The 25,760-nt window shown below is 40.3% G+C and overlaps 1 protein-coding gene across 1 annotated transcript in view; it reads left to right on the forward strand.

The window, feature by feature from the left end:
- Positions 1-400: 400 nt before the first annotated feature.
- The window catches only part of SPTBN5 (spectrin beta, non-erythrocytic 5), an 89,347-nt gene continuing 63,987 nt past the window's right edge, over positions 401-25,760 (forward strand). Inside the window, exons 1-23 of the mRNA XM_058027083.1 lie at positions 401-511; positions 2,860-3,027; positions 3,507-3,626; positions 4,300-4,457; positions 5,357-5,585; positions 8,437-9,068; positions 10,036-10,174; positions 11,524-11,756; positions 12,200-12,353; positions 12,857-13,057; positions 14,195-14,401; positions 15,552-15,743; positions 16,461-16,613; positions 17,140-17,270; positions 17,947-18,198; positions 18,745-19,032; positions 19,676-19,922; positions 20,750-20,889; positions 21,885-21,984; positions 22,547-22,717; positions 22,806-22,970; positions 23,714-23,940; positions 24,460-24,646. Coding sequence (XP_057883066.1) covers positions 401-511; positions 2,860-3,027; positions 3,507-3,626; positions 4,300-4,457; positions 5,357-5,585; positions 8,437-9,068; positions 10,036-10,174; positions 11,524-11,756; positions 12,200-12,353; positions 12,857-13,057; positions 14,195-14,401; positions 15,552-15,743; positions 16,461-16,613; positions 17,140-17,270; positions 17,947-18,198; positions 18,745-19,032; positions 19,676-19,922; positions 20,750-20,889; positions 21,885-21,984; positions 22,547-22,717; positions 22,806-22,970; positions 23,714-23,940; positions 24,460-24,646 — 4,605 coding nt within the window. The remainder of the gene's footprint in view (positions 512-2,859; positions 3,028-3,506; positions 3,627-4,299; positions 4,458-5,356; positions 5,586-8,436; positions 9,069-10,035; positions 10,175-11,523; positions 11,757-12,199; positions 12,354-12,856; positions 13,058-14,194; positions 14,402-15,551; positions 15,744-16,460; positions 16,614-17,139; positions 17,271-17,946; positions 18,199-18,744; positions 19,033-19,675; positions 19,923-20,749; positions 20,890-21,884; positions 21,985-22,546; positions 22,718-22,805; positions 22,971-23,713; positions 23,941-24,459; positions 24,647-25,760) is intronic.

Below are 25,760 nucleotides of genomic sequence, written 5' to 3' on the forward strand. Positions count from 1 at the left end.
TCTGGCAGTGTCTAAGGTCTCTGTGAGGTGCTTTCAGCACACCCAAGGAAGTTATTGATGGCTTTCAGGTAGAAGTGGTCCTCATGGGATCAAGGAGGCTGAGTGGAAGCTGAGAGCAAGAAAATAAAGCTGCATAGGTACATGTCACATTTTCATCCTGAAGCTAGAGATATATTTTTAAAGGGTGAGGTCAAGCAAGTTAAAAATAAAATTGGTGAAATTGAAGTGCAAAGTGCAAGCAAAAGGAAATGGAGGTACTACACTGGGTGTGGTATTGAATCTTGTACCTGTTGGTGCTGGGTTTCCTATAAACACTGGTGTATACTGTTTTTTGTAGGTGGCCTGGCAGATCTTTTCAGCACTCAGTAGCCCACTGAGGTTTCTGGCTTCCTAGGTGACCATGGGCACCGAATATGAAAAAGATCATATCAAAAAGCTGCAGGAGCAGCGAATGTCCATGCAAAAGAAAACCTTCACCAACTGGATGAACAATGTCTTCTCCAGGAATAATGTAGGTAGCTCCTTCAATTTGAATATTTTTTTCTGGTTTTTGTTTGATTTTATTTTCCCACGGTATCATTTTTAATGTTATTGTTAATGTATTTTTTCCTGGATGTTGTCACATGCAAGCAAGGAAGGATTTGACTAACCAGAATGCTCCATCCTCTATCTTTTACCTCACATCTGTCTCCTTTTTCCATGGTACCAGTCTTCTCTGAAATCAGGGTTCATTATGTAGACTGTATAAGCCCATCATATTGTGATGTCCATTGTACAGTGGTGATCCTCTCAGAGAAAAATCCTCATATGCTTCTTTTACCTGTAAATAAATTATCTGCAGATGTCAGGGTTTCTCCAAGCAATGCTCAATTCCTTATTTCCTGGCCAAAATTTATGACTTTGTGCTATGCCTGATCAGTTCAGTTCAAGTTGCTGCTCCAAGGATCTGAAAAAGTAGCCCAAATTTTGGGAATTTCAGACATACTGCCATGCAAGTACTGACCAGTTTGTTTTCTGTAGCTCTCAGAATTCAGAAAATCTTCAGAGCCAGTGTGCACTCGATACGTATGTGGAAGGTAACGCCAGCATGTTCCAGGCTCCAGACTTACTGCAGATAAAGTTTCAGGCATGAATGATGTAGCTGTGTCACAGAAAGGAATGATGTCATCCAAAGCAATTCCATTTTCTGGAGTCTGTAGTAGGTAGTAATGAAAATGGATACTGGGGACACCAAGCAGGACCAGGCCACTGGGTCCACTATAGCTCATCACTGTGTTTCAGCACCAGATGTGTTTTTTCAGTGTAATGTTTTGAGTTTGTGATTCATACAAAGGCAGCTGCAGAGCACAACAAACTTTCAAATTCATTTTTCGTAACGGGAGCGAACAAACGCAAAACGCAGGCTTGTTTTGCCACCTGCAGAAAGTTAGGCTTTTATGGCGTAGGAAATTAGTTCTGTTTAGCTGCAGACATATACTTTCCCATTTTAAAAATACTTTCAAGTTCAGAGATAAAAATGCCGGTCCGAAGTTCCGGCAATGTGCTTGTTCACGTACCATAAATGTCTGGGGAGCAAAGCCTGTGAGAGCTTTCCAGGCCATATACGGCAGAGACCACGCAGAGCTTATCTGGGTCTTCCTGGCAGCTTAGTCCCAGCTTTCCAAGGCAAACTTTGAGGGGATTGGATCATGCTACAGGACACTGCAATGCTCTCAGTTATACTGTTGACTACTTCAAGTCTAGCACTGAGGATGCTATTGGATTGGATTTGTTAAGCTATCTGTGACTGGTATCTTTATGAGAAGAATGAGGCAACAAAGCTATTAAAGCAACAGCTGGGTGAGACATAAAGCAGATGTATGAAGCTTGTCTTTTTACAAATTCAAATGGAACTATTCTTCATTATGGAAGTGTCACAGAATACAACAACTTTAGCTTTTTTATTGTAGTATATCATAGGCAGAACTTTAAGTTTTATTAAATATGCAAAAAGGAATAAAGTTGGCAACTTAACAGGGAGGTTTTTTTATTAAGGTAATCAGTGCAGCAAGTTGTAAATCTTTTTCTCTTTTTCTCTCTTTTTTTGATTAACAAGATGATTTACTGTAATTGCAAAATCACAGTAATTTATTCTTAGGTGTGGTTTATTCTTAGGTATGGTTTTAATGTCACTTCTAGATGGCAAGTGGCATAAGGCCAAAAGGAAACACCCAAGGCAAGTTCTTGTTAGGTCAGAGTACAGACTGTGTCATGCTGTATCACCTGAGCACTGGGTGACCTCATTACTGGCAGCAATAAAGCACATTCTTGTAAATGATCCCAACCTTTCACTTAGTGTGAGATTCTGGCTAAAAATATGGAGACTTTGAGTGGTAGTGCAGGTCCAAGCAGGACGTGACAAACTTTGTTGAGACTATGGAGTATAAGATGAGTCACTGAATGGAATTATCAGCTCAACTTTTAAATGAAATGCACAGCTCAGAGTAAAATTATTCTGATAAAATAAAAGATTCACTTGAATTGGAATAAAAAATGCCAGCATTTTCAAAAGATTTGATTTTGAAAATGCTCAATTTTTTATTTTTCAAAATCTCCTACTTTTTCCTTTTTTACTCTCTTGTGGGTTTGCAGTTTTGTTTGGTTCTTGGGGTCATTTTTAACTTCAGACTACTTGCATAATTAATGCAAGTCCTCCTGCACATCCATTTTTTCTGAATTAAGGCTCACCACTCTGTGTATATAGGCACTGTCATAGAGAAGACTCACTGGAACATCAAGAAGGTGTTGTTTGTTTCATTTTAGAAGTACAGGGTTCTCTGTGCCAAATGTTAAGCTGGAGTCTGTACCTGGTCTTTGCAGGTAAAGATTGAGATAGAAGATATTTACACAGATTTGAAGGATGGCATCTCTCTCATGAAACTCCTGGAGCTGCTCTCTGGAGAAGCTTTGCCCAAACCAAGCCGAGGACAGATGAGAGTGCATTTTCTAGAGAACAACAGCAAAGCCATCACATTTCTGAAATCCAAGGTAAGTTAATATTGATATTAGAGATCACAACAGTTTATGTATGTTATTAATTAAGTATTATGTATGTTATTAATTAAGTATAGCCTCATGTCCATTGTGGTTTCCCCCTCTAGTATACAAGAGCATAACCTCTGAAGACAGACTAGGGATTTTATTAAAAAGAAAAAAAATTAATCAAATTTTAATTTCTTTGTTATTTGAGTAATGTGTTTTAGAAACAGCTAATATTCCGTTCCTTTGGGGGAAAGAAATGCGTTTCTTTCCTCTCCCTAACCACCAGTTTTCAAAAAACATGTATAGAAATTTTAAATTTTTGAGATCACTATCCCTTTGCTAGTAGGTCTGTGGACTGATGAAAAGGTGTAAACATTAAACCTCTTTGCTTAAGAAAAGGGCCTGAACGCCCTCTCTAGTAACAGTTTGTTACACTGAGAGCTGGACACGAGTGCATTTATGCTGAACAGATACTGGTTTATTAGCAGGTACAAGTAAAAGTGATTGGTCCTGAGAATATCGTAGATGGCGACAGAACCTTAATCCTGGGCCTTATCTGGATCATCATACTTCGATTTCAGATTTCATCTATCAAACTTGATAAGGTAAAACTGTATCTTTGTCTTTTCGCTCGTGCAGTTGTGAGGTTTTTTTCAAAGGGACAAAACAGTGACTTGGAGATAGAACATTCATGTTCTTCACCCTCTTCTACAAATTTTTTACCAACTTTTGACTTCATGTTGAATTTCTCTGTCAATAGTTCTCTCTGGATTTGAGTCCCTTGACACTGCTCTGAAGAAGCACACGCTTTTTAAAATCGTTTAATGTGTACTCTAAGAACGTGAAAAACAAGGTTCTATAAGGGTATTGTGAAATCAAAGTTGATCAATTCTAACATTAGACCTGAACACATAATATTTTGTTTCTGAGTTCTATTTCACAGCTAAGGATGCAAATAAACTGAACTTTCCTTTCTGCCTGATTTCTACAGACCTTACAGAAGAGAAACATTTAAAATAATTCAGCATCTACATTTTATCTTATAGTTTCTGCATTCATTCATTTCACTTTTTTTTTTTTTTAATTGAAAACTTCTATTTTCGTGTTAAACTTTTCTACCTTTATGACAGATACAGTCTGTAAGTCGTGACTTTGAGTGGATCTGTGAATTGAACAAAAGTAATACAAAGTGACCTTTGGGAACATAAGTGTAAACTCACTGGTAATATTTTCATACATTGTTGACACCAATTTTTCTTTTCCCTGTTCTCTTCACAGGAAGAGTTTGGAGGTAGAGCTGATGTTCTATTTGCCAATGAAGCCTTATTGCTATGGTGTCAGCATAAAACTGCCAGCTATTCCAATGTGAGTGTGAAGGACTTCTCCAAAAGTTGGAGTGATGGGCTGGCCTTCAATGCACTCATACATGCTCACAGGTAAGATTTGATGGATCAGTTTGGGCAGAGTTGCTCATTGCTCTTTCTAGCTCTGACACAGGTTGTTCCAGGGTCTGAATTACAAGTTTTGGTCAAGAAACTGTTAGATACTCTCTGCCCTTTCTTACTGAGGACTCTTCTTTCTTAAATTCTCTCTCTCCTTGGAAGGAAGAACAAAAAGCTCCTACTTGGAAGCTCCTTTAGTTGGGTATAATATTGAATTTTCAGGGGAATATCATGTATCTGAACAGTACTGCCCATTTGGTCTTAACCCCTCAGTCATGTTCCCTTTGCTCTTTTTCTAAAATTTTTTTCAGGCAGTGATTTTATTGTATGACCTTTGGAGCATGTATATCTTCCTGTTCAATTGTAATAGAGTAAGCAACTTCTCAGTCTCTTTTTTTCTCCCTTCTGTCCCTTTGAAAAAGAGTGAAGGAAATAGCCAAAAGCAGGAGAGAGAAACCACTTATGGGAACCTTGAACACTTCTTTGTCCTCAAGAGTTCTGCTATATCTTACAGGGGATACCATAGTGGGATTGTGGAACTTCCCCAGCTGGGAGTCACCTCCCTTCTCACAACTAGTGAGAGAGAGAACTAGTCTCTCTAGTGGGCTTTGGTTTTCACCCACTGGGGAAGAGGAGAAATAAGGGCAGACATTTGTTGGGAGTGGTAATTCAATTTCATAGAAAACAATTTTCTTCCTGCTATGTGGGCAAGGGACAATGCTCTTGAATAAAGTTCAGGGTCAAAGTAATTCCAGCATTAATGTCACATAACATTAACAGTTACATGACTATTCACTTAGTCTCATAAACAGTTTGTGGTTTATGATCTGAAAGAACTTACTACAAACATAAATCTTCCTTCATCTCTATGCCCTCTTTATCTCCTTGCCCAGGCCTGATCTTATCCACTATAGCTCACTGCGGCAGGAGCAGCCCATTAAAAACCTGAATAATGCCTTTGATGTGGCTGAGAAAGAGTTTGGAATCAGCAAACTGCTTGATGCTGAGGATGTGGCAGTGCCCTACCCAGACGAGAGATCCATCATGACTTACGTGTCACTCTATTACCACTACTTCTCCAGACTGAAACAAGGCCAGACAATACAAAAAAGACTTAACAAGGTAAGTGCATTGCTATCTTTGGAAGTTATAAGTTAAAAAGGTAAGGCTGAATTTAATTTGGAAGTGTGGGGGGTTTTCTGCAAGCTCAACTTCAGGATCATTTTAACTGAATCAAGAGGCACAGCTATCTGAAAGACGTGGTACCTTGAGACTTGTACCTGTACACTCTCTGATGTCCAAGAGGGTTGCAATTATCTCTCTGAAAATCAATCCCTTTTTGACCTCACACTTTCTGTTTGAGAACAGATATGGTTCCAAGGCAGCTTGAGGCATAGAGATCTCAATAATATTTGAAGAAGATTAAGACTAGGCAAAAGCAGACCTAATCAACATTTTTCTCATTTAATAGGAATGATGATCCCTTCCTCTATAGAGCTACTTTGGATTTTGATCTCCTTTGAAAATCCTCATCCTTTCTTTCTAACTCCTTAGGTGAAAAATGAAAAAAAAAACAACCAAACAAAAAGCCCAAACAAATGAAACAAAACCAAAACAATTTAATACCGCCACCACCAAATAAAACTGAGAGAACGCTAGTTAAATTGGCTGAATTTGTAAAAATTTTATTAATTTTTTTAAATTTTTTATTAAATTTAGCTAAGTTATGGGTTTTTTCTGTTTCCACTTACAATTCATCTCACATAAAAATGAGCTATATTAAAATTTTCTTGTATCCCACTGATGGAAAACTAAAGTAATTTTGTAGTTGTTCCTCCGAAGACCACTTCCCTTGAGAGAATTTGTCTTCTATCTCCAGAGAAGTCTGTTCTTGTTTTGACAAAACTACAAAAGAAGTAGCCTGCAGAAAGCCTACACATCCAGGATGGGTCCTACAAACATCTGGATTCAGAGAACTGCCTGTGCAGCTGAGAGGGGGAATATATTGCTTAGAGGGAGGAACAAAAATACACACTGAGACTTCCTGGTGGTGCCAAGGTGAAAAAGCAGGGTTTGGTCAGCTAAAAATGTGGTGTGTGTCAAGGATCAGATGATCCTGTAGCATGGCTCCCCACAGCACCGAGCCTGTTAGTGTGGAAGGAGTTTCTGGAGGATGCTTTTTGTCCGAAACCCAACGTTAGGTAGTCCTGCAAGGAGCAGGGAGTTGGACTGAATGGGCCTTAGGGGGCCCTTACAATTAGAGATACTCTAGGATGATATGTATTAGAGCAGCATGTTCTCCAAAGAGATGCATTAGATGAGAGCAGGACTTGGAATTCAAAGTTTGGGCATCAGTGAGGAGAGTGGGCAGTAGGACTCCACAGCTCTACACATGGGTCACTGGATTTTGGCCAGGAAGCATTATTTATCTCTTGATAAACATGAAATAGTCCTTGAGTCCACAAGCATGTATTAGAGGAACTGTAAGGACCAAGCAGGCCATCACTTTTGTATTTTATGAGTAAGCAGTTTGCTTGCTCTTTCTTTTTTCAATTCTCATTGTGCTCCACTGTTTTTCCCATTTTTTCATTTTTTCCTTCTTTTCTCTCTCTCCACTCACCTGCTTCTTTTTCGCCCTTTGACTCCTTCCCTATTTCTAGCCTGTCTTGAATATTGCATTCCCATCATCCTGCATTTCTGACACACACAATCAGAAGGAGAAGGAAAGAGATGTTAATCTCTTCATGTCCTCAGACCCCTCAAATAGATGGCTCTGAATTTACTAATAGGATTGGGAGGGAAGCCTGAATGTGTCAAGGAAGCCTTTGGATTCAGACTAAATGTGTGACCAGGATGGCAGAGAGAAACAGCTCTGGAAGGCAAATCTCCTTTCCCTCTGCCATCTGAGGTCTGGGATCTACATTTGCTTGGGTCTTTCAGCAAGAACTGGGTACGATGGCAGAAAATTCACAAGCGAGCCCTGATGTCATGGGCTGCTTTTCCTGCACTAAAGGTTGGTGCTATTTTGCTGCTCTTACAAGACTGCAGCACTTAGTGATTGCCCAGTGCACTTTCTGGTAAGCAAAAGCAGTTTACCACTTGGAAGGACTGGGTCTTTTCTCCCTCACTATTCTACCTGGCTGGGGCAGGTAAACTCAGGAGAATGATAGAGGCAGACAGCATTGTTCAGCACTACACCTGACATTTGCAGGAGTAAAGATCTGCATCTTTACTAAGTTAGGGTGAGGAAAAAATAATAGGAAGTAAAAAGACAAAGTTGGAAAAAATGTAAAATAGAAAGAAATGATAATTTGATTCTAACACCTTTTGTTTCATTGGGGATTCAGTTCTGGATGTTTGCTCCAGTATTTACCTGAACTTGAAATAAAGGCAGGTCAGGCCACAAATGAAACAGATAAACATTTTGGTCTTGAAAAGTTAGTATTAAATCAGAGTTAACATCCTTACTAAAACCCTGTTTGACCACAAAACTTTTTCAGGTAATTTTAATAAAGAGAAACAGTTCCAACAGAAGAGATGGAGAAGGAGATGTTTGACCACAGTCTGCTGTGTGCATGTGAGAGAACTAGGATCTTGTCAGATGGTCTGCTAAATCCTAAGTGGTGAAGCTGAAAGGGTGTAGTTACGGATCAGCCTAGAATTGTTTGGGGTTGAGGAATGAGACTGGTAAAAAAAATCTGGTTTTTTTCTTCAATTCTGAAACAAAAATTGTGAACCATGCTGTTTATTCCAAAATGTTTTCTTAAATAAAAACTGAAACGAAACATTAGGTAATATTGATTTATCTGTGTTTTATGGAAGGCTGTTCTAGCATTTCACCTAGCCTCAGATGTGACAGCTATCAGCAAATCAGTATAAAAATGTGATGACAGCTGAAGGCACTGCTTTCTGTTCACCCACCATGCCTCATTCTGTTTCTTATGTGGCTTGTCATTTTATCTTCCCATTACAGATTGTGTTCCTCCTGAAGGAGATAGATGACTTGAAGCTTCAGTATGAGCAGATGGTCTCTGACCTCCTGAAATGGATTAGACAGAAGGTGGTGGAACTGGATGACCGTCATTTCCCCAACTCTCTTCAGGAAATGTGGCTGCTCATGGCCAACTTTAAAACCTTCCGCACTGTGGAGAAACCCCCCAAGTACCAAGAGAAGGGCATGATTGAAGCTCATCTCTTCAACATCAGGACCAAGCAGAGAGCCAACAACCAACGGCCATACTTGCCCCCAGAGGGGAAGACGCTGCAGGATGTGGAAAAGCACTGGATCATCCTGGAAAAGTCGGAGCACAACCGTGGAAAAGCGCTGCAGAAGGAGATGCTGAGGCTGGAAAGGCTGGAACAGCTAGCCCAGAGGTTCCTGAAGAAGGCAGCCCTGCGTGAGTCCTACTTGGAAGACATGAGGAAGGTGATTGGGAAGCAAGACTTCTGGCCAGAGAGTGTGGACAGGATGGAGGCTGCCAGTAAGAAGCTGGAAGCCATTGTGGCAGATGTGCTGCCCAGGAGGGAACGCTTCACAGCTTTGGATGAAATGGCCTCCGCTATCAGCCAGGAGAACTATCACAGCAAAGATCAAATCTTGCAGAAGTGAGTGATGGCTGAGAAACTCTGTGGCAGTGGAGGTCAATATTAGTTGAAACTCTGTGGTGCGGTGGAAGGAAATTAATCATAATTGTGAACCCTATCTTTGCTCCTCATGAGTAGAACTGTCAGCAATTTCTTCTACCTGTGTACGGCAGATAAGACAAACACTTAACCTTCTTCAAAATTCTAACTTTTTTCCTTGAATGATCAAATCCTCAGACCAATTTAGAGTGAAAAATATTTTTAAGGTATTTTTTTAATATATGAAAATATACCTACAATTTTCTACTGAATATTCTATCTGCCATCAAAAAATGCTTAGAGAGGTACTATTTTTTTCCCAAACCAACACATTTCTATTTCAGTCTGCGACTTGGGGAGATATGAATTGTTTAAGGCATGGTATTCTCAGATTAACTTCATTTTGGAGAGAAATTATATATTCTGTGCTTATCTCAGGTTATTATATAACCTGATTTGTGAGTATCTAAGAATGGCATCCAAACAACTTCTCTTATGGTGCTTTTCTAAATTCAGACAAAATCAAGACCCTCTGTGAAAACTCAGAAAAACAGTTTAGAAATAGTAAATCAGACTATGAGATCAGGTTGTGACTTATGATGTTTAGATTAACGTTTTAATTTAAGCAGCCATTTAAAGAACATTTCTTTATTTCCAAGCCTTTTCACTGTATCAAGCAAAAGCACTGTAGCAAACAAAAGGATGTTTTATGAACATCCTTAAAAATAGTGTCTAAATTTTAAGAAGTCAATGACAGTTGATGTGCTAGTCAAAATTCCCATAATAACATTCTTTTGACCTGTTTTGTGTTCCTGGCCTGTCCTTTTACACTGATGTCAAGAGTCATGTGTGTTCATTTAACTCCTCTAAAGCTGCAAGCACTGAGAATCCTCCAGTGATGCCCAAGGCCTTTGGTCCAAACTGGTAATTTCTTTCTCTTCCTTTGCAGGCAAAGGAACATTTCAAAGCAATGGCAGGATCTCCTGGATCAGCTGCAGAGACGAGAACAATCCCTGGGAACCATGCAGGAAATTCTGGGCCTCCTGAGGGACATAGATGCCATTACAGAGGAGCTGAAAGAGCTGCAGGTACTGAGCCCTCTCCAGCAGCACACAAATTGCAGTGCTGCCAATGTGTGTCCCCGTGTTCCAGGGACTGGCTGCTGCCAACAGGAGATAAGTCTACCAGCTATAGAAAAAATAGACAGTTTTTACCTAGATGTCTAATTGAGCATTTTGGTTCATCATCACAGATAGCTACACGAGGAAAAACAAGCTTTGCTCTAGGGGATTTCCCTAAAAGGAAAGCCAGGAATCCTATTACGTGGAATGTACTACAAGTTCAAGTTATATGGTAATATAAAGATGTGAAACAATATTTTCTAAATTTACGATTGCAAAAGCAAAATTGGAATAAACACACTCCTGTTTCCATTCCACATAATTCTTCTGAATAGCTTCTGGAAGTTCCTGCAGTAATTTTACAGATGGGAATTAGCTCAGCCTTACAGATATATAAGCTCATGAGAAAGAAAAGTTCTGCTGTAAATGCATAGTGGCTGCTTTTAGCAAGAATTTCCAACTGTTACCAGAGTCTTAAAGCACAAACTATCCAGCATGAGAAATAACTGGATTCATATTGATTTTGTAATGGAAGGAAGTATGTGTACATTCTTTGCCTTGAAGACAGAAAAATCCTCATGACTGCAGGTTGCTTTGTACCCAAGCTGAAAGAGTCAGTATGGGTGAGTTTCAAATTAAAGATAAGAGATATCTCTAAGTTGCAAATATTTCTGTTCTAGTGCTAGTAGGCAAAGAATAGCTAATGGTAATATTGGAACAACAATAGTCTGAGAATATGGGAAAAGTTTGGTAAGGAGAGATAGTACCCTAGGATTAATGGTTGTATCCATTGATACAATTGGGAAGAAGACAGACTGATAAGCACTTCTCATCAGTCACCAGTTAACTATTATAAAGTACTTATTTTCTTTATTTACATAGGCAAGTAGGCTTCTCAAATGAAAGAACATTGCAGTTAGAACATATCATAGAATGGGATATTGTGGAATTCTTCAAATACAGACTGTGAATCAATCTGCCTACAGTTGGGTCTATAGCAAAGAGATATTCATTGCACCCACAAATCCTGAGACCTTGAGTGCTTCATCAGAAGAAATATCTTAGATGCCTATTTGATGAGACTGTTATTTACACTGCAACAGATCAAAACTCTGGATTGTTGCCATTAGCTTCTAGAATTGAAAAAAAAAAAAGTATAATTTCTCTAAATAGGCAGGTTTTTAGCTTTACCTATCCGACATTCTGGGACATTTAGAAGCTATGAGAGACAACCGGAGCCTTTTAACTGATTTATTTGCACTGAGACCCGGGATGGACTCTCTGAAAATGTCTATTTTTTTCTTCTCACTTTGTAGGTGCTGGTGAATTCCCAGGACTGTGGGAAGCAGCTCCTTGAAGTAGTAGATTTGCTGCAGAATCACAACTTGGTTGACTCACAGATCTCTTCCTATGATGACAGATTGACACACATCACCCAGAGAACAGCAGAAATCAGCAAGGACAGCACAGTTAAATCAGAACTGCTTCATGCAAAAGTTCAGATGCTTCGTCAGCTGTACCAGAACCTCACAGCTCAGAGCAAGTCACGGTAGGGCTGTGCTTGTGGCTCTGTTCTTCCTGATTAGGATGCCCAATGTGCCACTCTTTAATGAGAAGGCACAGCTTCCCAGCATTTGAAATTTTGTCATTTCTCCATTTATCAACACATAACAAAAGCAACTTGAGTGTCTTGATGGCACTTGTGAAAGGATCACTCACTTTCATAGATGAGAAACAGATTCACTCTCAGCATTTATTATAACTTGCTTTATGAGAAGTCTGAATAGCAAATGGTTATCTCCTCATCTCCTGGAGAAAGAAGAAAATATAATTTTGTTTCTTTTGTCTTATTCCATGAATAAATTAATATATGACAAAGAGGAACTAAAGGCATTCAAATTCTCAATTTTAAAATATTTCTTCAATCAATCTACCACTGTCTTCATGAATCTTAATTCTGACATTCACATACTGTTTGTTTCCTTGGTTCAGTAAATCTCAGCTAGAAGAAGCCTTGAAGCTTTTTGAATTCTTCCGTGATTGCAAAGAGGAAGAATCATGGATCTCTGAGAAGTGGAAGCTGGCAAGAATGACAACATTAGGGAAAGATGTCAGCCAGATCACAGCCTCCATTCAGAAAAACAAGGTATCTTACTCTGTTGCTGGTGCCTTGTCTTTGTATTAAAGCAAGATTTTAGATCATCCATGTCTTTCAGTTCAGTCCGTGCAGCACTTATAAGAATGCTGTCAAACTAATCCTTATCTTAAGGATAAGATAATCCTTGTCTTATTTCAGGGTTTGGAATTTTTAAAAAATGTATAGAGCAGGCATTTTTTTCCCAAGGAGTGGAAATAAAAGGGTATAGAAGGAATATGCTTCATTCTGGAGTAGAAGTGGGCCTTCTTGTGGAGTCACTGAGCTCCATATTAGCTAATTTTTGATGGGCAAAAAAAATGGTTGCTAGTTTCTGTGTCTCTTACCTTTTTTCCCCATCCAAGAGAGATGAGGTTAAAGAGAGAAGCGGTGAAAATATCAGACATGGGGCTCTTGGAAATACTTGCATGACAGCAGCAGAGAGTAGGAGCCGCTCTTTTCTCTTGGCTGGTGGGGAATGAGCTGTGCTGACAGGTTTTCTGTCCTTGTGCTAGGCTCTTGAGGCAGAGTGCAACTCACACAGGGCCATATGCACGGAAGTGATGAGGAAGGGCTGGGAGCTCAGCCAGAAGAACCCCACGCGCCAGGACGACATTCTGAGGCAGACAGACAACCTCCAGAAGCTGTGGCAGCAGCTCCAAGATGAGATTGCTGATCGCAAAGGCCGCCTGCAGGCAGCAGCCCTCATCAAACAGGTAAGAGGAGGTTCTGCTGGGGTGTGTGATATGCGGGACATGCACGTAGCTCAGTTCTGCCCCATGCCCCCACGTGGAAGACAGCACTGGCAGGAAAGACTTCATCTGTTGGCCTTCAAAAAGATCTCTGGCAGTGAAGCCTCGATCCTCCTGCAAGCCAGGCACGCAGGAGATTTGAGCAGCTGGGAGATGCTTTAAAGGTTAATGGAAATAACTCACATGACAGCACTAATGGAGAGTCTTTTTAGAGAGTGGATCAGGTAGCTGCGTGATATATTTAAAAAATGAAAAAAAATTCCAAAGACCGCCAGCAAAAGAAACACATTGTAAGACTTAAATTGACTGTGAACTTCACAAATCCTGCAAAGTGTTTGACCCTTCCATTCTGACCGACAGTTTTACTCCCACAAACATCCACACATCTGCGAATAAAGAATTTGTATAAAAGCAACATTCTTAAATCTTATCACATTATCTCAGGTATTCTTATTTTCCCCTTCTTAAGATTTTTCTCAGTCTGTTGTTTCCATTAAATGTTTGAGCAAAACTGAACAGCTTTTTTCTTAAGAAAGTCTAAATTCTCTCTTCTCTCTATTGACACCGTTATGGTGTTTTTGTTTTTCATTGTCCCTCATTACTATGGGCATTCTTTGTTTCCTGTTATTCCTTTATTCTATGTCTCAAACCCATGTTTCACCCTTCTACAACCATAGCCAGGCAGACTGCAAATTCTGGAAAAAAGTAAACTTCTGTTGTAGGCCATGTTCATTGCTTGTTCCTTAAACAATTAGAAAGTATCTGTTGGTCTTACATAGTGATGCATACCAACATCATACATTTTATTGCTGCTGTCATGCACCACTAAGTTTTAATTAGTTAGGCGTTTTTAGGCAGCTACATAGGCAATCCTTGAATCTCTTTACTCACTATAATTCTGCGAATTAGCTGTGTTGTGAGCAGGAAACACGTCACAAGCTTAGACTTACCTTATCCATGGCTTATCACAACACCTGGAAGTAGCCTGAAGACTACAGACCTAACGGAACTTCCCCTTACTCATAATTTTACAACGAGGAAGGGGCTGGACGTGCTACCTCCAGCACAAATCCAAGTGTTTCTCTCCCTGTGCTCCTTCAGTACTTCGCTGACGCCGACGAGGCGGACTCGTGGCTGCGGGAGAGGCAGCCCCTGCTCGCCAGCCAGGACCACGGCAAGGATGAGTCGGGCGCCGAGGCGCTGCTGCACCGTCACCTGCGCCTGGAGAAGGAGATCGCGGCCTACTCCTCCGAGATGAGGCGCCTCAAGGAGCAGGCTGACGTCGCGGCCCGGCACGCTCCAGCCGCAGTAAGCAGGGGAGGGATTGTGTCACGCTGTGCTGAAGAATGCCGGCGAAATTTTTCGGTTTTTTTTATTATTCATTTTTTTTTTAATTTGTTTTACCCGAATAGAGTATTCCAAGTTAAGGTGTTAATTAGAACCGGGAGAAATTTTTATGGCGAAAAAGAAGTTTCTTTCTGCTCCTAGCACACCTAGTTAGTATTCTTTAAAGTGCTCTCATCCATGTTAGTACCTCTAATGGTCCGCAGAAATACATTCTCATTCTTTATTCTCATAAAATTATAAATTTTAATAATCTTTAAAAAGCAGACATTTAATCAAAACATCCTTACAAATTCTTCTGGTACCCTTAATGTAGTGAAGAACTATCCCACAGCTCCAGGAGCAGCTCATTCCATCCCTTGTTATTAAAACAAATGAGATGAAGTCACGCTCTTCAGATGCCCCTCTTTTTCACTGACTAGAAAAGGAACTTTTTTACCTGAAATCAGCTCATTTAATAACAGAATTCAGGGGAGATGAATGAATGACACATTTATTAGTTTATGTTAAATGTCTATATTCACTCAATGTTTAGCCCAGTAAATTTGAGAGCAATGAGCATCTCTTGTGGCCTTCCTTCTTGTGGCCATCAATCCAACATTAATTTTTATTAGAAAAATATTTTATTACTTTGCTATGAAATGTAAAAAAGCACATGACAAGATGATGTTGATGCACAAATAGAAGTATTGGTTCACTAGGGCACTCACAGATTTTGAAACTGGAAGTGTTCAGCTGCTGAAACATCACCACAAAGAGAACCATGAGTAGAGTTAGTTGCCTTGCTTTGTTGGCACTCCTGAAAATAAAAAAGCTTCTCCAACCAAACAACTTTGATTTGGGCAGAAAATGAGAATTTTTACTGTATCAATACATTTTAAAATGAGATGAATTAAACTTCTTCTTTAAACAAAACCAGAATATTTTCCAGGTTTTTAAATTAATTTCTCAGAATAAAACAACGGAAACAGTTCCCAAAAAATACTGGAAGTTTTTGGTTTAAAGGGTCAGAATGCTGTGATTTGAACTAGCAAATCCAAATTTTCCTTCCAAGTGAAATTTCATCCAAATCAGAAATTCTTATCCATTGATTTTGTTAAATTTTTTTTAACAGATGACAAAGAGGGAACCTCCAAGTGACTTAAACCAAAAGACAGCTAAGCTACCATTCAGTCGAACCTGGGCAACATCTGAAACTGCATCCACTGGAACCTCAAGTCTGGATGATCATTTTCTTCCAGAGAATATCCGGAAGACCCAAGAAGAAATAGATTCACTTTATGAGCATCTACAGAGCATGGCTGAGGTATAATATCCCCTTCTGCTGTGCAGTTCATGAAAAAATCCAAACCTGTGAAAAACTGAAATTAAGTGCTTTGCTGGCTTCTGCTTTTCAGTTTAATAATGTGCCTCAATCCTGTTAATTCCTGAAGGACTTCAAGCCTTGAGATTATCACTGAAGTTTTTTATCAAAACAGATTTTATGTGGGCAAATTTCCCATTTATATTCCAGGATTTTAGTCCGTGAAAAGCAGATTCTTTTGTGTAATCCTTTTCTTTTCCCCCCTTAATTTTTGCTGCTTGTAGCTCCTCAATCACCAGGCTGACACCAGAAAAAATAAACTGCAACCTGTATTTTGTTAATATGCTGCTCTTCACTCACACCTGCTCTAATCATGCCCTAAAGACTGACACAAAGATGTTCTATGTGACTTTTACATATTCTAGAAACTGCTGCCTTATGCCTTCAGCAAGCAGAGGCAGGTTGCACAGCAGCCTTCCTTACAGTCCAGAGGCTGAGCACTCTCCAAATTATTCTCTTATGCTTTTAAACCACTGTTGCTCTGGAAGAAATATTGTGATCTTAAAATTTCATGTTCTGTTCTCTTTCAGCAGCATATGGGAAAACTGCTAAGATACTAATACTACGTGTATTGTAGCTTAAATGGAAGGATCCTTTTTCTGTTTCTTCAAATGGTAAGGAGTTATTACAGCAATAGTTAAGTCTTCATCTCTCTTATAGGACAGAAAAAAGGCTCTGGAGGAGATGATTGGATATTATCGCTTCTGTAGCTCTTGTGAAGAATTTCAGTCATGGATGAGAGATAAAGAGAACATTTTCCGCACTCTTCAACCACAAGCTGACAATGTGGAGGTCATGCAACAGAAATATCAGGTATCCTTTTTTCCTCTTCCCAGATGACCCCTTTTTAATCAATTTTACCTTAAGAAAAAAGATAAAGTTGAGAAATTATGTTTTGAGAGCCTTTTCATTAATTTCAGCTTAGAGAGTCATGCATAGGCCAGATATTTCTTTTGTACAGACTATGCCAACTTACTGAAGCTGATGTGACTGTGTCCCTTTATCTTCCTGTGAACACGGTATCCTGTACAAATACCATGGTACACAAGGATTCTTTCTGTCATTTATCTTGCATCACTTTTAAAAAGTACCAAATTATGAAAAAATCCATCAGTGCACTTGCATCCCAGTGGAGTGGGACATATGTGCACAGTGTGCACACCAGGGAGGGCAGGGGGATGCAGGGGAATTGTGTGCACGTGTGTGCATGGAGAAGGCAGGCAAGGGAAGAAGCCACCTGTGGAAGAGGGATATGAGTGGATGTAAGAGATGATAGAGAATTGTGTCCACAGAAACAGAAAAACCTCATGTTCTTCATTATTGTATTGTTCCATTTTAGAGATTTTTAACGGAACTGGCTGCAGGCAAAGGCCAGCTGGAAGACATTGAAAACTTAGCTGCTAAATATGGGAAGATCAGTCCCAGTAAATATTTTGAGATCCAGACTTGGATGGAAAAGATCAACATCAGGTAAAAGCGCTACTGATAAGCAGAGGATTGTTTAACAGGGATAATTGGAGAGCTGACTATTCTAGAGCCTTCTAGACAGCAGTGCCACCGATGGGAAAGGGGCAGCCCTCAGCTGGCTGTAGGCTGGCCCTGAGCTCAGTGCTGTGTCTCCAGGACTGAGGGGGGCTCCTAGGACCCTGGTACCAAATTGCTTATACTGCAGAAATGTTTGGGTGCCAGTTAAAGCACAATGTGAATTCATCCACAGGTGACGATGTTGTATTCAGAGTAGTTCTGCTGTGCTGCAGCTGATTTGGTTACTTAAGCATCAGGCTGAGGGCATACTTCACAAATCTTGAAAGGAGCATCAAACCATGTTTGACTTCGCTAGGAGTATTTAGTATCTGTTGTGAATGAATTCCTGCTACCATGTCACTCAGTGGGCATAGGCAGGTCCTGATTTTGACCATGGTTATTCAATTGCATTGTGTTCACAGTGTTCTGGTCACCTGAGCAGGTCCCGATTTTGGAGATGACACTGATATGAACTTTGATGTTGTAAGGGAGTACTGGTATTCACCCCCACCCATCCCAAACATTTAAGTCCTGATGTAATCTTTATACAAGACTCTTTCTGAACAGAAAGCAGATGCAGTTCATTTATAACAATGGCTACAAATTATCATCTCGCTTCAAGGTGGCAATCCATGGAAACGCTGAAGGAGGAGAAAGGCTCTGAGCTGATTGGAGTGGCTGATGTGAGGACATTTCTTCAGGACTGTCAGAGCATAGGGGTACTACTGCAAGACAAGATGGTCCAACTCAGGGATCTGGAACCAGGGAACTTGCCTGCTGGACTGGAGTCAGACAAGCGCAAACTGTACACAATTGAGAGAGAGGTCCTGGTGACAGAGAGGAAAATTGAATACTTGAGGAGTGTTGCAAAATCGTAAGGAACCTTCTTTATGTTTTCACTTTCTTTGCTAGTTCTCTAAGATCATGCTGCAAGTTATGGCTATAAAGAGAAAGAGCAGCTTTTGAAGTTTCTCTTTCTAGAAAACCAAAGAACTCGCTTGCCTGCTGGACTGAGCTGATTTCTCTTGATTGTGGCTGGGTGGCTGGGGAGGTGTTTTTTTCCAGACTTCGCAGTTGCAGAAGGATGAAAATCACAGGATTGTTTGTAGCTCTAAAAAATCCTCTCTTACTAGTTACCTACTTCAAAATATGGAGGTATCACTTAGGTCCTGAAATAGGGTAATTAGGGGAAGCAAGGGTGATGGTAGGAGAATAGCAGATAATTGTGCAAAGGAAATTTGCCCAAATAAATTTGAAATATTAAGGGTTTTTACTTTAGTTTTCAGTACATTCACAATGGGGATATGTTGCCTTAGCTGACTTTCTTTTTAATGGAACTCTAAATATCCAAATCCATTCCTTTTAAAGAGTACTGGTTCAAGCTCTAAGTGTTCATACAGTTGAATGTATTTTATTGAAGGATCAAAGACACCAACCCTGCAGAGAGCAGGGCCATCACTGAGCAGGTAGAAAACATGGAGAGGCTTCTGGCAGAGCTCAAGCTGGAGATCCAAAAGAAGCGAGACATTCTGCAGTGGGCCCAAAACCAGCAGTCCTTCCTGCAAGACAGCCGCAGGCTCCTGCTGTGGGCAGAGGGCATTCGGGAGAAACTGAGCAGTGAAGAAATGGGTCTGGACGTGGGATCTGCAGAGCAATTGCTGAAGGAACATCAAGACCTGCTGATAGAAATTGGCTCTCAGAATGAGAGGTAGAGAGATTCTGGCAGGGTGGGCAGAGTGGGGTGATATGACAACAGTACTGTGAAAATGAAATGTGTAAATCATGTACATAAATTGTGCATGAAGGTGATGCCAAAATTTTATTCACATTCACTTGAATGTTCATGACAAAAGGAGACTGCAAGACATAAAATCTTGTCAACTTTTGCATGCTTATCCTGTAGGCTGAGGGAGGGGGAAGGAGGAGCTGTGTGTTTGCAGTAGTAGAATTCCACAATCTCTCCTGACACTCTCAGAAAGTGCCATCTGTACTTCTTTCCAGTACCCCATTCCTTCTCGGGCCTTATGCTTCCATTTGCCATCATTTTCAGTTCTTCTTCTGCACTGTTATGAATTTCCAGATACTGTTGGCCCTCCTTTCCCTTTAAATATGGAAGCCTGCTTATGTGGGCTTTCAGTCCCAATGGGGAAATCTCACCTACTGCTTCCAGCATGTGTCCCTGAGCAATAAAACAGCTGCACTTTGTAGCGCATAACCTGCAGGGAAAAGGTAATAGGGAAGGAGGGACACTTGGTGTATGGGTGCTGCCAAGAGACCAAAGAGCTGTGATGAAAAAGAATTTGTATTCCCTCATGCAGTGAGGTCTCATTTTTCTTTTTGACTCTGGGAAGATTTCTGCAGCTTGAAGAGCTTGGGCGCAAAGTAGTTGACCAACAACCCAGTAACAACAGGAGCCGAGATGTCCACCAGACCATGGAGAGGCTTGCCAAGGAGAACAAAGAGCTGGAGGAAATGTGGGAAAAGCGATGGAAAAAGCTGCAGGATGGCCTGGAATTGCAGAAGTTCAACAGGGAGGGAGACCGTATCAATGCAGCCCTCTCTGGCCACGAGGCCTTTCTCCGGGGGGATGACCTTGGGGTACAGACAGCAGCTGATCTTGTTTCCTCCTGCTTCTTCTCCCCATCCAGGGAGTAGCAACAGCCTTCTTTATTAGAATGGCTTCTTTATTCTTCTGATCACGGCATTTCCATGCTTGGGAACTAGACCTTCAGGATCTTATTAACATTCTCAGGTTCTTACTCACCTTAATGGGAACAAAGCTCATTGTCCCTCAAAAAAATTTTAAAACAGCTAGGGTAGTGATTTGCTGCTGTTTGTACCTGTCGTATAAATTTTATATAAAATTGACTCATCCATTAAAAAATAAGGTTTCCACTTAAACATAGTAATTTCTTTTCAAGTCAAATTGCAACCTTTTTTTTTAAAAAAAAGCTTTTTATTTCATTAATTTACGAATATTAAAGCATATGAAGCAAAAAACAAATGCAGACAATATTCACAAAATCAGTGAAGAAGGAGGTTGTGGTCTTTCACTGCCTCTTATGTTCTCAGCTGAACCCAAAACATTGATACTTTGGGATCAACTGAGTGGAATAAAGTTTTGCAAGTTAGTCTTTTGTAATGCATATCCCTGCATGGGCCAGAGTGGGGACAGAGAGCAGATTTTCTTAAAAGGTGAAAATGGAACCATAATGGAAAGGTAGAACAGAGAAACTAGATATGATGCAAACCTGCTGCTTGTTTGTAGCCCTGAACATCCTTGGGCTCATGCAAAATGTATACCGTATTTCCTGCCTAAGAGAGAAGGAGGAAAGTGAGGTCCAACTTTTTTTTTTTTTTTTCCCCTGATACAGGAACAATAAGAACAAGAAAAGCCCTGAACAAATTTTCTTTTTCAAATGCAGGACCATGTAGATGCTGTTCGAAGCCTCCTGAAGCAGCATCAGGAATTTGAACAACTGCTGGTGGCACTGAAGAGACGAGTGGAAGCACTCAATGAAAATGGGGTGAACCTACTAGAGAGCAGGCACTTCGCATCTCATGTGTGAGTCCAAACCCATTGCCTTTTTATTTAGCTTTAATAAATGATCCCGTGATCCATGTGAAATGAAAAATTTTCTCTGAGGAGAAATTAGTTGACCTCCAATCCACAATTTGATGGATAAGGGAGCCAAAAGGAATTATTTTCAAAAAATAGATTTCCTGTGCTCTTAGGACAAATGAGCTTTAGGTTAAATGTGGCATTTGGCAGAACACTAGAATAATTTGTTTTGTATCATAAATTACACATAGTGATAAAACTTCCTTAGAGTAAACTCATTAAATGCCTACAGAAAAAGAACTCCTTAATTTGTCAGTATCACATATACTGACAAATGATAGAAATACGGTTTGCTTTCAAAAAGTTACTGAAGCAAAATTCTTCAGGAGCATCTCCTTCGTGTTTTTGTCCAAGCTGAACTGTTAACCTGTAATTCCTTTCTCTGTCCTAGAGCCACTAGGATCTAGTAAGGGGACTCCTTTGCAAATAAGAATTAGAAATGGAGGGTTAGAATGGACCTCTTGGATCAGAAGACTGTGTTCTTGTGATCATAAGTGATAATGTCTTGAACACTCCCTCCACAAATTTATAAAACTGCCCTTAAGATCTGATTTCTTGCCAGCACTACTACCATTAGAAAACCATTCCAAAGCCTCATTGCACTTACACCCAAGTGGAAGTTATTAGTTAATTATGAGTAATGTAACAATTACATAACTATGGAATGTTCAGAGCACAGGGAGGTCTCAGTGTTCCAGTGTATGGCTGCAGTGCACTAGTGTGACACAGCCATACAAGAGGAAAATCCAGAGCAGCTAGCAAGCAATACCTGCTCTCCAGGTGAGCCCAACATGGTGATGGGACAGGGCCTTATATCCCTTTTTTCCTGTCAGCAAAGTTGTAGAAACTAGATTAGATTTATATCACAGTCATGACTGCAGCATAAGCAAGGGGAAGCAGTGTTAGTACAGCATTGGACTTTCTGTTTTTCATGGTAGTATTGAAGAGAGAATGGTCACTCTCCGGAGAAGGTGGGAGCAACTGATACAAAGCAATGCCAAGCGAAAACAGAGGTTGTTGGATTCCCTGCAACTACAGGTAACTGATACTGCAGATTTGGTCAGGCATCTGTGAATTTGGAATTTTACCCTTTGTCTTAATATGAGACAAAAACTCAAACTGCTGAACATTCCTACTACAGCTCACTTTCTCTTTGGCTCTGGGACAGAGCTTTGTTTTCCAGGGAGCAGATGATGGAGTGGCAATAAAACTTACAAAGCTATAACCATAGAATTTTTTTTAAAAAGAGGAGATTCTGAATGAAAAATATCAATAGAATGCTTTGTCTACTGGTTGAATTTATTCTGTTTATTACTTACTATTGGTCTGGGCCTTAATAACTTAGTGCAGTTAATCAAAGCTTTGACACCAAGCTTAGTTTCTATGCTGAGATATGAAGTTATACTGGAGGACTGGTCCTCTTCTGGTTAAAATATTCTATCAACAATGCAAAACTTCACTGACAATTACAGGCAACAGATTAGTAAATGTGGTAAAAAAGAGACCAAGAGGTATTATGATGTCTTAAAACCTCCTTTATAGTTCAAGATCATACTTCTTCATTAGTTAAATCAATTTAATCCTGTTTGTTTTCTGTAAGGAGTTTAATCGTGATGCTGCTGAGCTTTTGATATGGATGGAAGAGAAGTACAAGATTGCATCAGATGAATCCTATCGAGATCCAACAAATGTTCTACGCAAGCTGAAGTGGCATGAGGCTGCTGAGAAGGAAATGTTGGCTAATGAGGAGCACTTTACAACACTGATTAAGGTGAAGGCAGCTTTGGAGCTGTTTTCCATCTTGTACTGAAATTCATAGATGCTGACTGCTAATAAAGTGATGCTCTGTGTTTCTCCAGAAAGGAAATCAATTGATTCAAGACAACCATTACGCTGCAGTTTCTGTCCAGGAGAAGATGTCAGAGCTTCAGAAGAAGTGGAGGGAATTGTATGGCAAGATGATAGAGCGAGGTGACAAACTGCGACAAGCTGGACAGCAGGAACAACTCATGGAACTGCTGCAGGTCAGGAAGTCATGAGGAACAGATGGGAGGAATAGCCTAGGAGCCTGGTTCCTCTATTGTGTGGACACCATATAAAATAGAATACCATCCAGACAGAAGTTGTTTTCAAGGTCTCCATTTTGTCTACAGTTCCTGGAAAGAAACCCCAATATTATAGTATCCAAGCTAACTTCAAATTTATGAGCATGATAACAGCCAGCAAAGCATCAGGCTGTTGAACTTGGGCTCAACACTGCATCTGTGTGGCCATCCTGCACTGGGAAAACAACCCAAACTCTGTAGGGGTCAGTGCTATGCACACATAAGTGCTTGCCTGGAGGCAATCTGGGGCTGCAGACATGACACTGTATTAAGCACATGGTCATCCAGTCTAATTTTATAGCAAGGACAAATATGCTGTGAAGCTGTTGTGAGACCATTATGAATGGAATTGCTGTTGAGTTATAGCTACAATCTGAAGTCTTTGAAGATTGTGTAACGCTTTTATATTGTGTTGCTGGAAGATATTCCAAAGAGACAGTTTTCAATGATGTGTTTTAGTGTTTCAGAGAGAAGAGTACTCCAAAATAGTTCACAAAACAAAATATTCCCAGAAGATGTCTCTTAGAGACATCCAGACATCATATTACCAAGAAAGGACAATTGAATTTAAAAATTGTGCCCAGGAAGCTGCCATAAGAGGGAGTGAGTGACAGAAAGTGTTGAAAGGACAGTATGAGTGTGCTGTAATCTTTTTCTGGCAGGATGCCAAAAAGAAGATAGAAAAAATTGAGAAAGTTCTTCAGGAATCTGAGACAGGCCATGATTTGCGCTCGAGCCGTGATCTACTCAAGCAGCACAGACAGCTGGAAAATGAGACACGTGAGCTGGCAGAGAAAATGAATGCCATTGTATCTCATGCAAGGAAAATGGCCACCAATCACTTTGACTCCCAGAGGATTCTGGATGAAACACAGAAATATCTGAAAAGGTACAGTGTCCCTCTGTTTTTTGTTCCCGTCCACGTCTTGTGACAAATAGCATTTTTTATTCTACCTTCTAAAAAATTCTCTTGGTTGATTAAGTTTAACCCATACTCGGGTAAGATTTTTCCTTCCAGCTGGACCTGATCTGTACCTACACAGCTGCCTGTTGACCCTGACTGAACATTGCTCCTTGCCAGCTGCACTCCTCCTCTAGTCCCTTTCTTATCCCTACTTCATCCACTGCTTTGTAAGAGGTACAGCGATCCAGCATTCAATACATCACAGGACAAACCTAGGACTTTAAAGGTGTAAATAATTTTTTCTCTGCTTACATTTAGCGGTATCATATAGGTCTGCTTGCCAAGGAATCCTTGTATGTGCAGCAACTACTAAACATTGAAATTTAATTGCAAAGAAGTGTCTGGTGCTTCAAAATCTCCATGATGGTGTTGTCGTCTAATTCCCTTGGCAGAATGAGGATAAAGCTTTGTTTTATTAACATGTATTTAATGGATGACCCCTAGGTTTGAGTCTTTGCAAGCGCCTCTTTATGAGAGGCATAAGTTGCTGGAAGCTGCTGTGGATCTTTATGAGTTCTACCATTATCATGACATGGAACTGAACTGGATCAATGAGCGCTTGCCTATTGCCCATTCCACCAACTGCGGGAAATCCTTGGATGCGGCTCAAAACCTGTTGCAAAAGCACAAGGTACCTCCTTTATTCAAGTCTTTTATAGTGTGGTAACCCACTGCACTTCACCTCAGCCTACAAACCTGCACCCACCCCTGCACAGTCAAAGCTTCCAATGAGTACATTCACTGATTCCATCTCTGGTCCAGATAAAATGGTTCAGTGGATCGACACCAATCAGCAGAGTGGTGATGATTTTCAGAGCAAATACAACATTCCTGTGAGAACTGCAAAATTTGTCGTATCATGGAGAATTATTAATGTGAGAAATTGTAGAGCTCTTCCCATTAAAAAAAGGATTAAAAAAACTAGTGCGTTTGGCACTACATGGTAAAGAGTAAACAAAATAAAACTATTGTAGTTTTCTGGTTATGGCTTCATTATAAATTGTATATTGAAGTTTGTGGATGCTGGATTTTCTAGGAGGGCATATAATGGGCATTTAGGAATTATCTTAAATCTCTACAGATTTTACAATGGTCTGGACAAGCTACAGTCGCTGTATTCATAAGGACAGGTTAATATTAATTTCTGGGGAATTTGATTCTTTGTAGCAGTTCCTTACAGCCAGAGTGGTACCTCAGCTGTTCTGCACCACAAGCAATGCTGGATTTTGTGGCACCTTAATTGCAAATTTCATGAGAACATTTATAAGACTGGTGGGGAGGATTTATGGAGCAGTAGTCCGATAGTTTTCATGGTACTGATGACAGTGTCTCTCTTTCCATCATCCTCCAGCCACTTCATCATCTTGGATATTTTATTTTTGCATCACCAGCTCAACATTTTTTTCTGATTCCACCAGCTTTTTGTCTCAGCCTGTGATCTGCTCCTTCTCCCAAATCTCCCTGGCTGCTGGACAGGGGAAGGGGCAGGAGCATGGTAAAGAGAGGGCTTTGGTGTGGAGAAGTTAGGGGATGTGTGCTGCTTCCCTCGATGGCAGTACCGAGAGCAGAGCATTATGTGTGGGGGCTGGCACCGCTGACCAAGGCTGCAGGAATAAGACAGTCCTGGTGTCCACTTGCTATACTCTGCCCACTGTCACCAGCTGCCAGTTTTGCTTAGGATTAGGAGCACGTAGAATTTAACTTGTCCTCACATATCCTTTATTCTTAATTTTTCTTTTCCCTCA

Source organism: Melospiza georgiana, chromosome 6 (assembly GCF_028018845.1).
Source record: "Melospiza georgiana isolate bMelGeo1 chromosome 6, bMelGeo1.pri, whole genome shotgun sequence".
Lineage (NCBI taxonomy): Eukaryota > Metazoa > Chordata > Aves > Passeriformes > Passerellidae > Melospiza > Melospiza georgiana.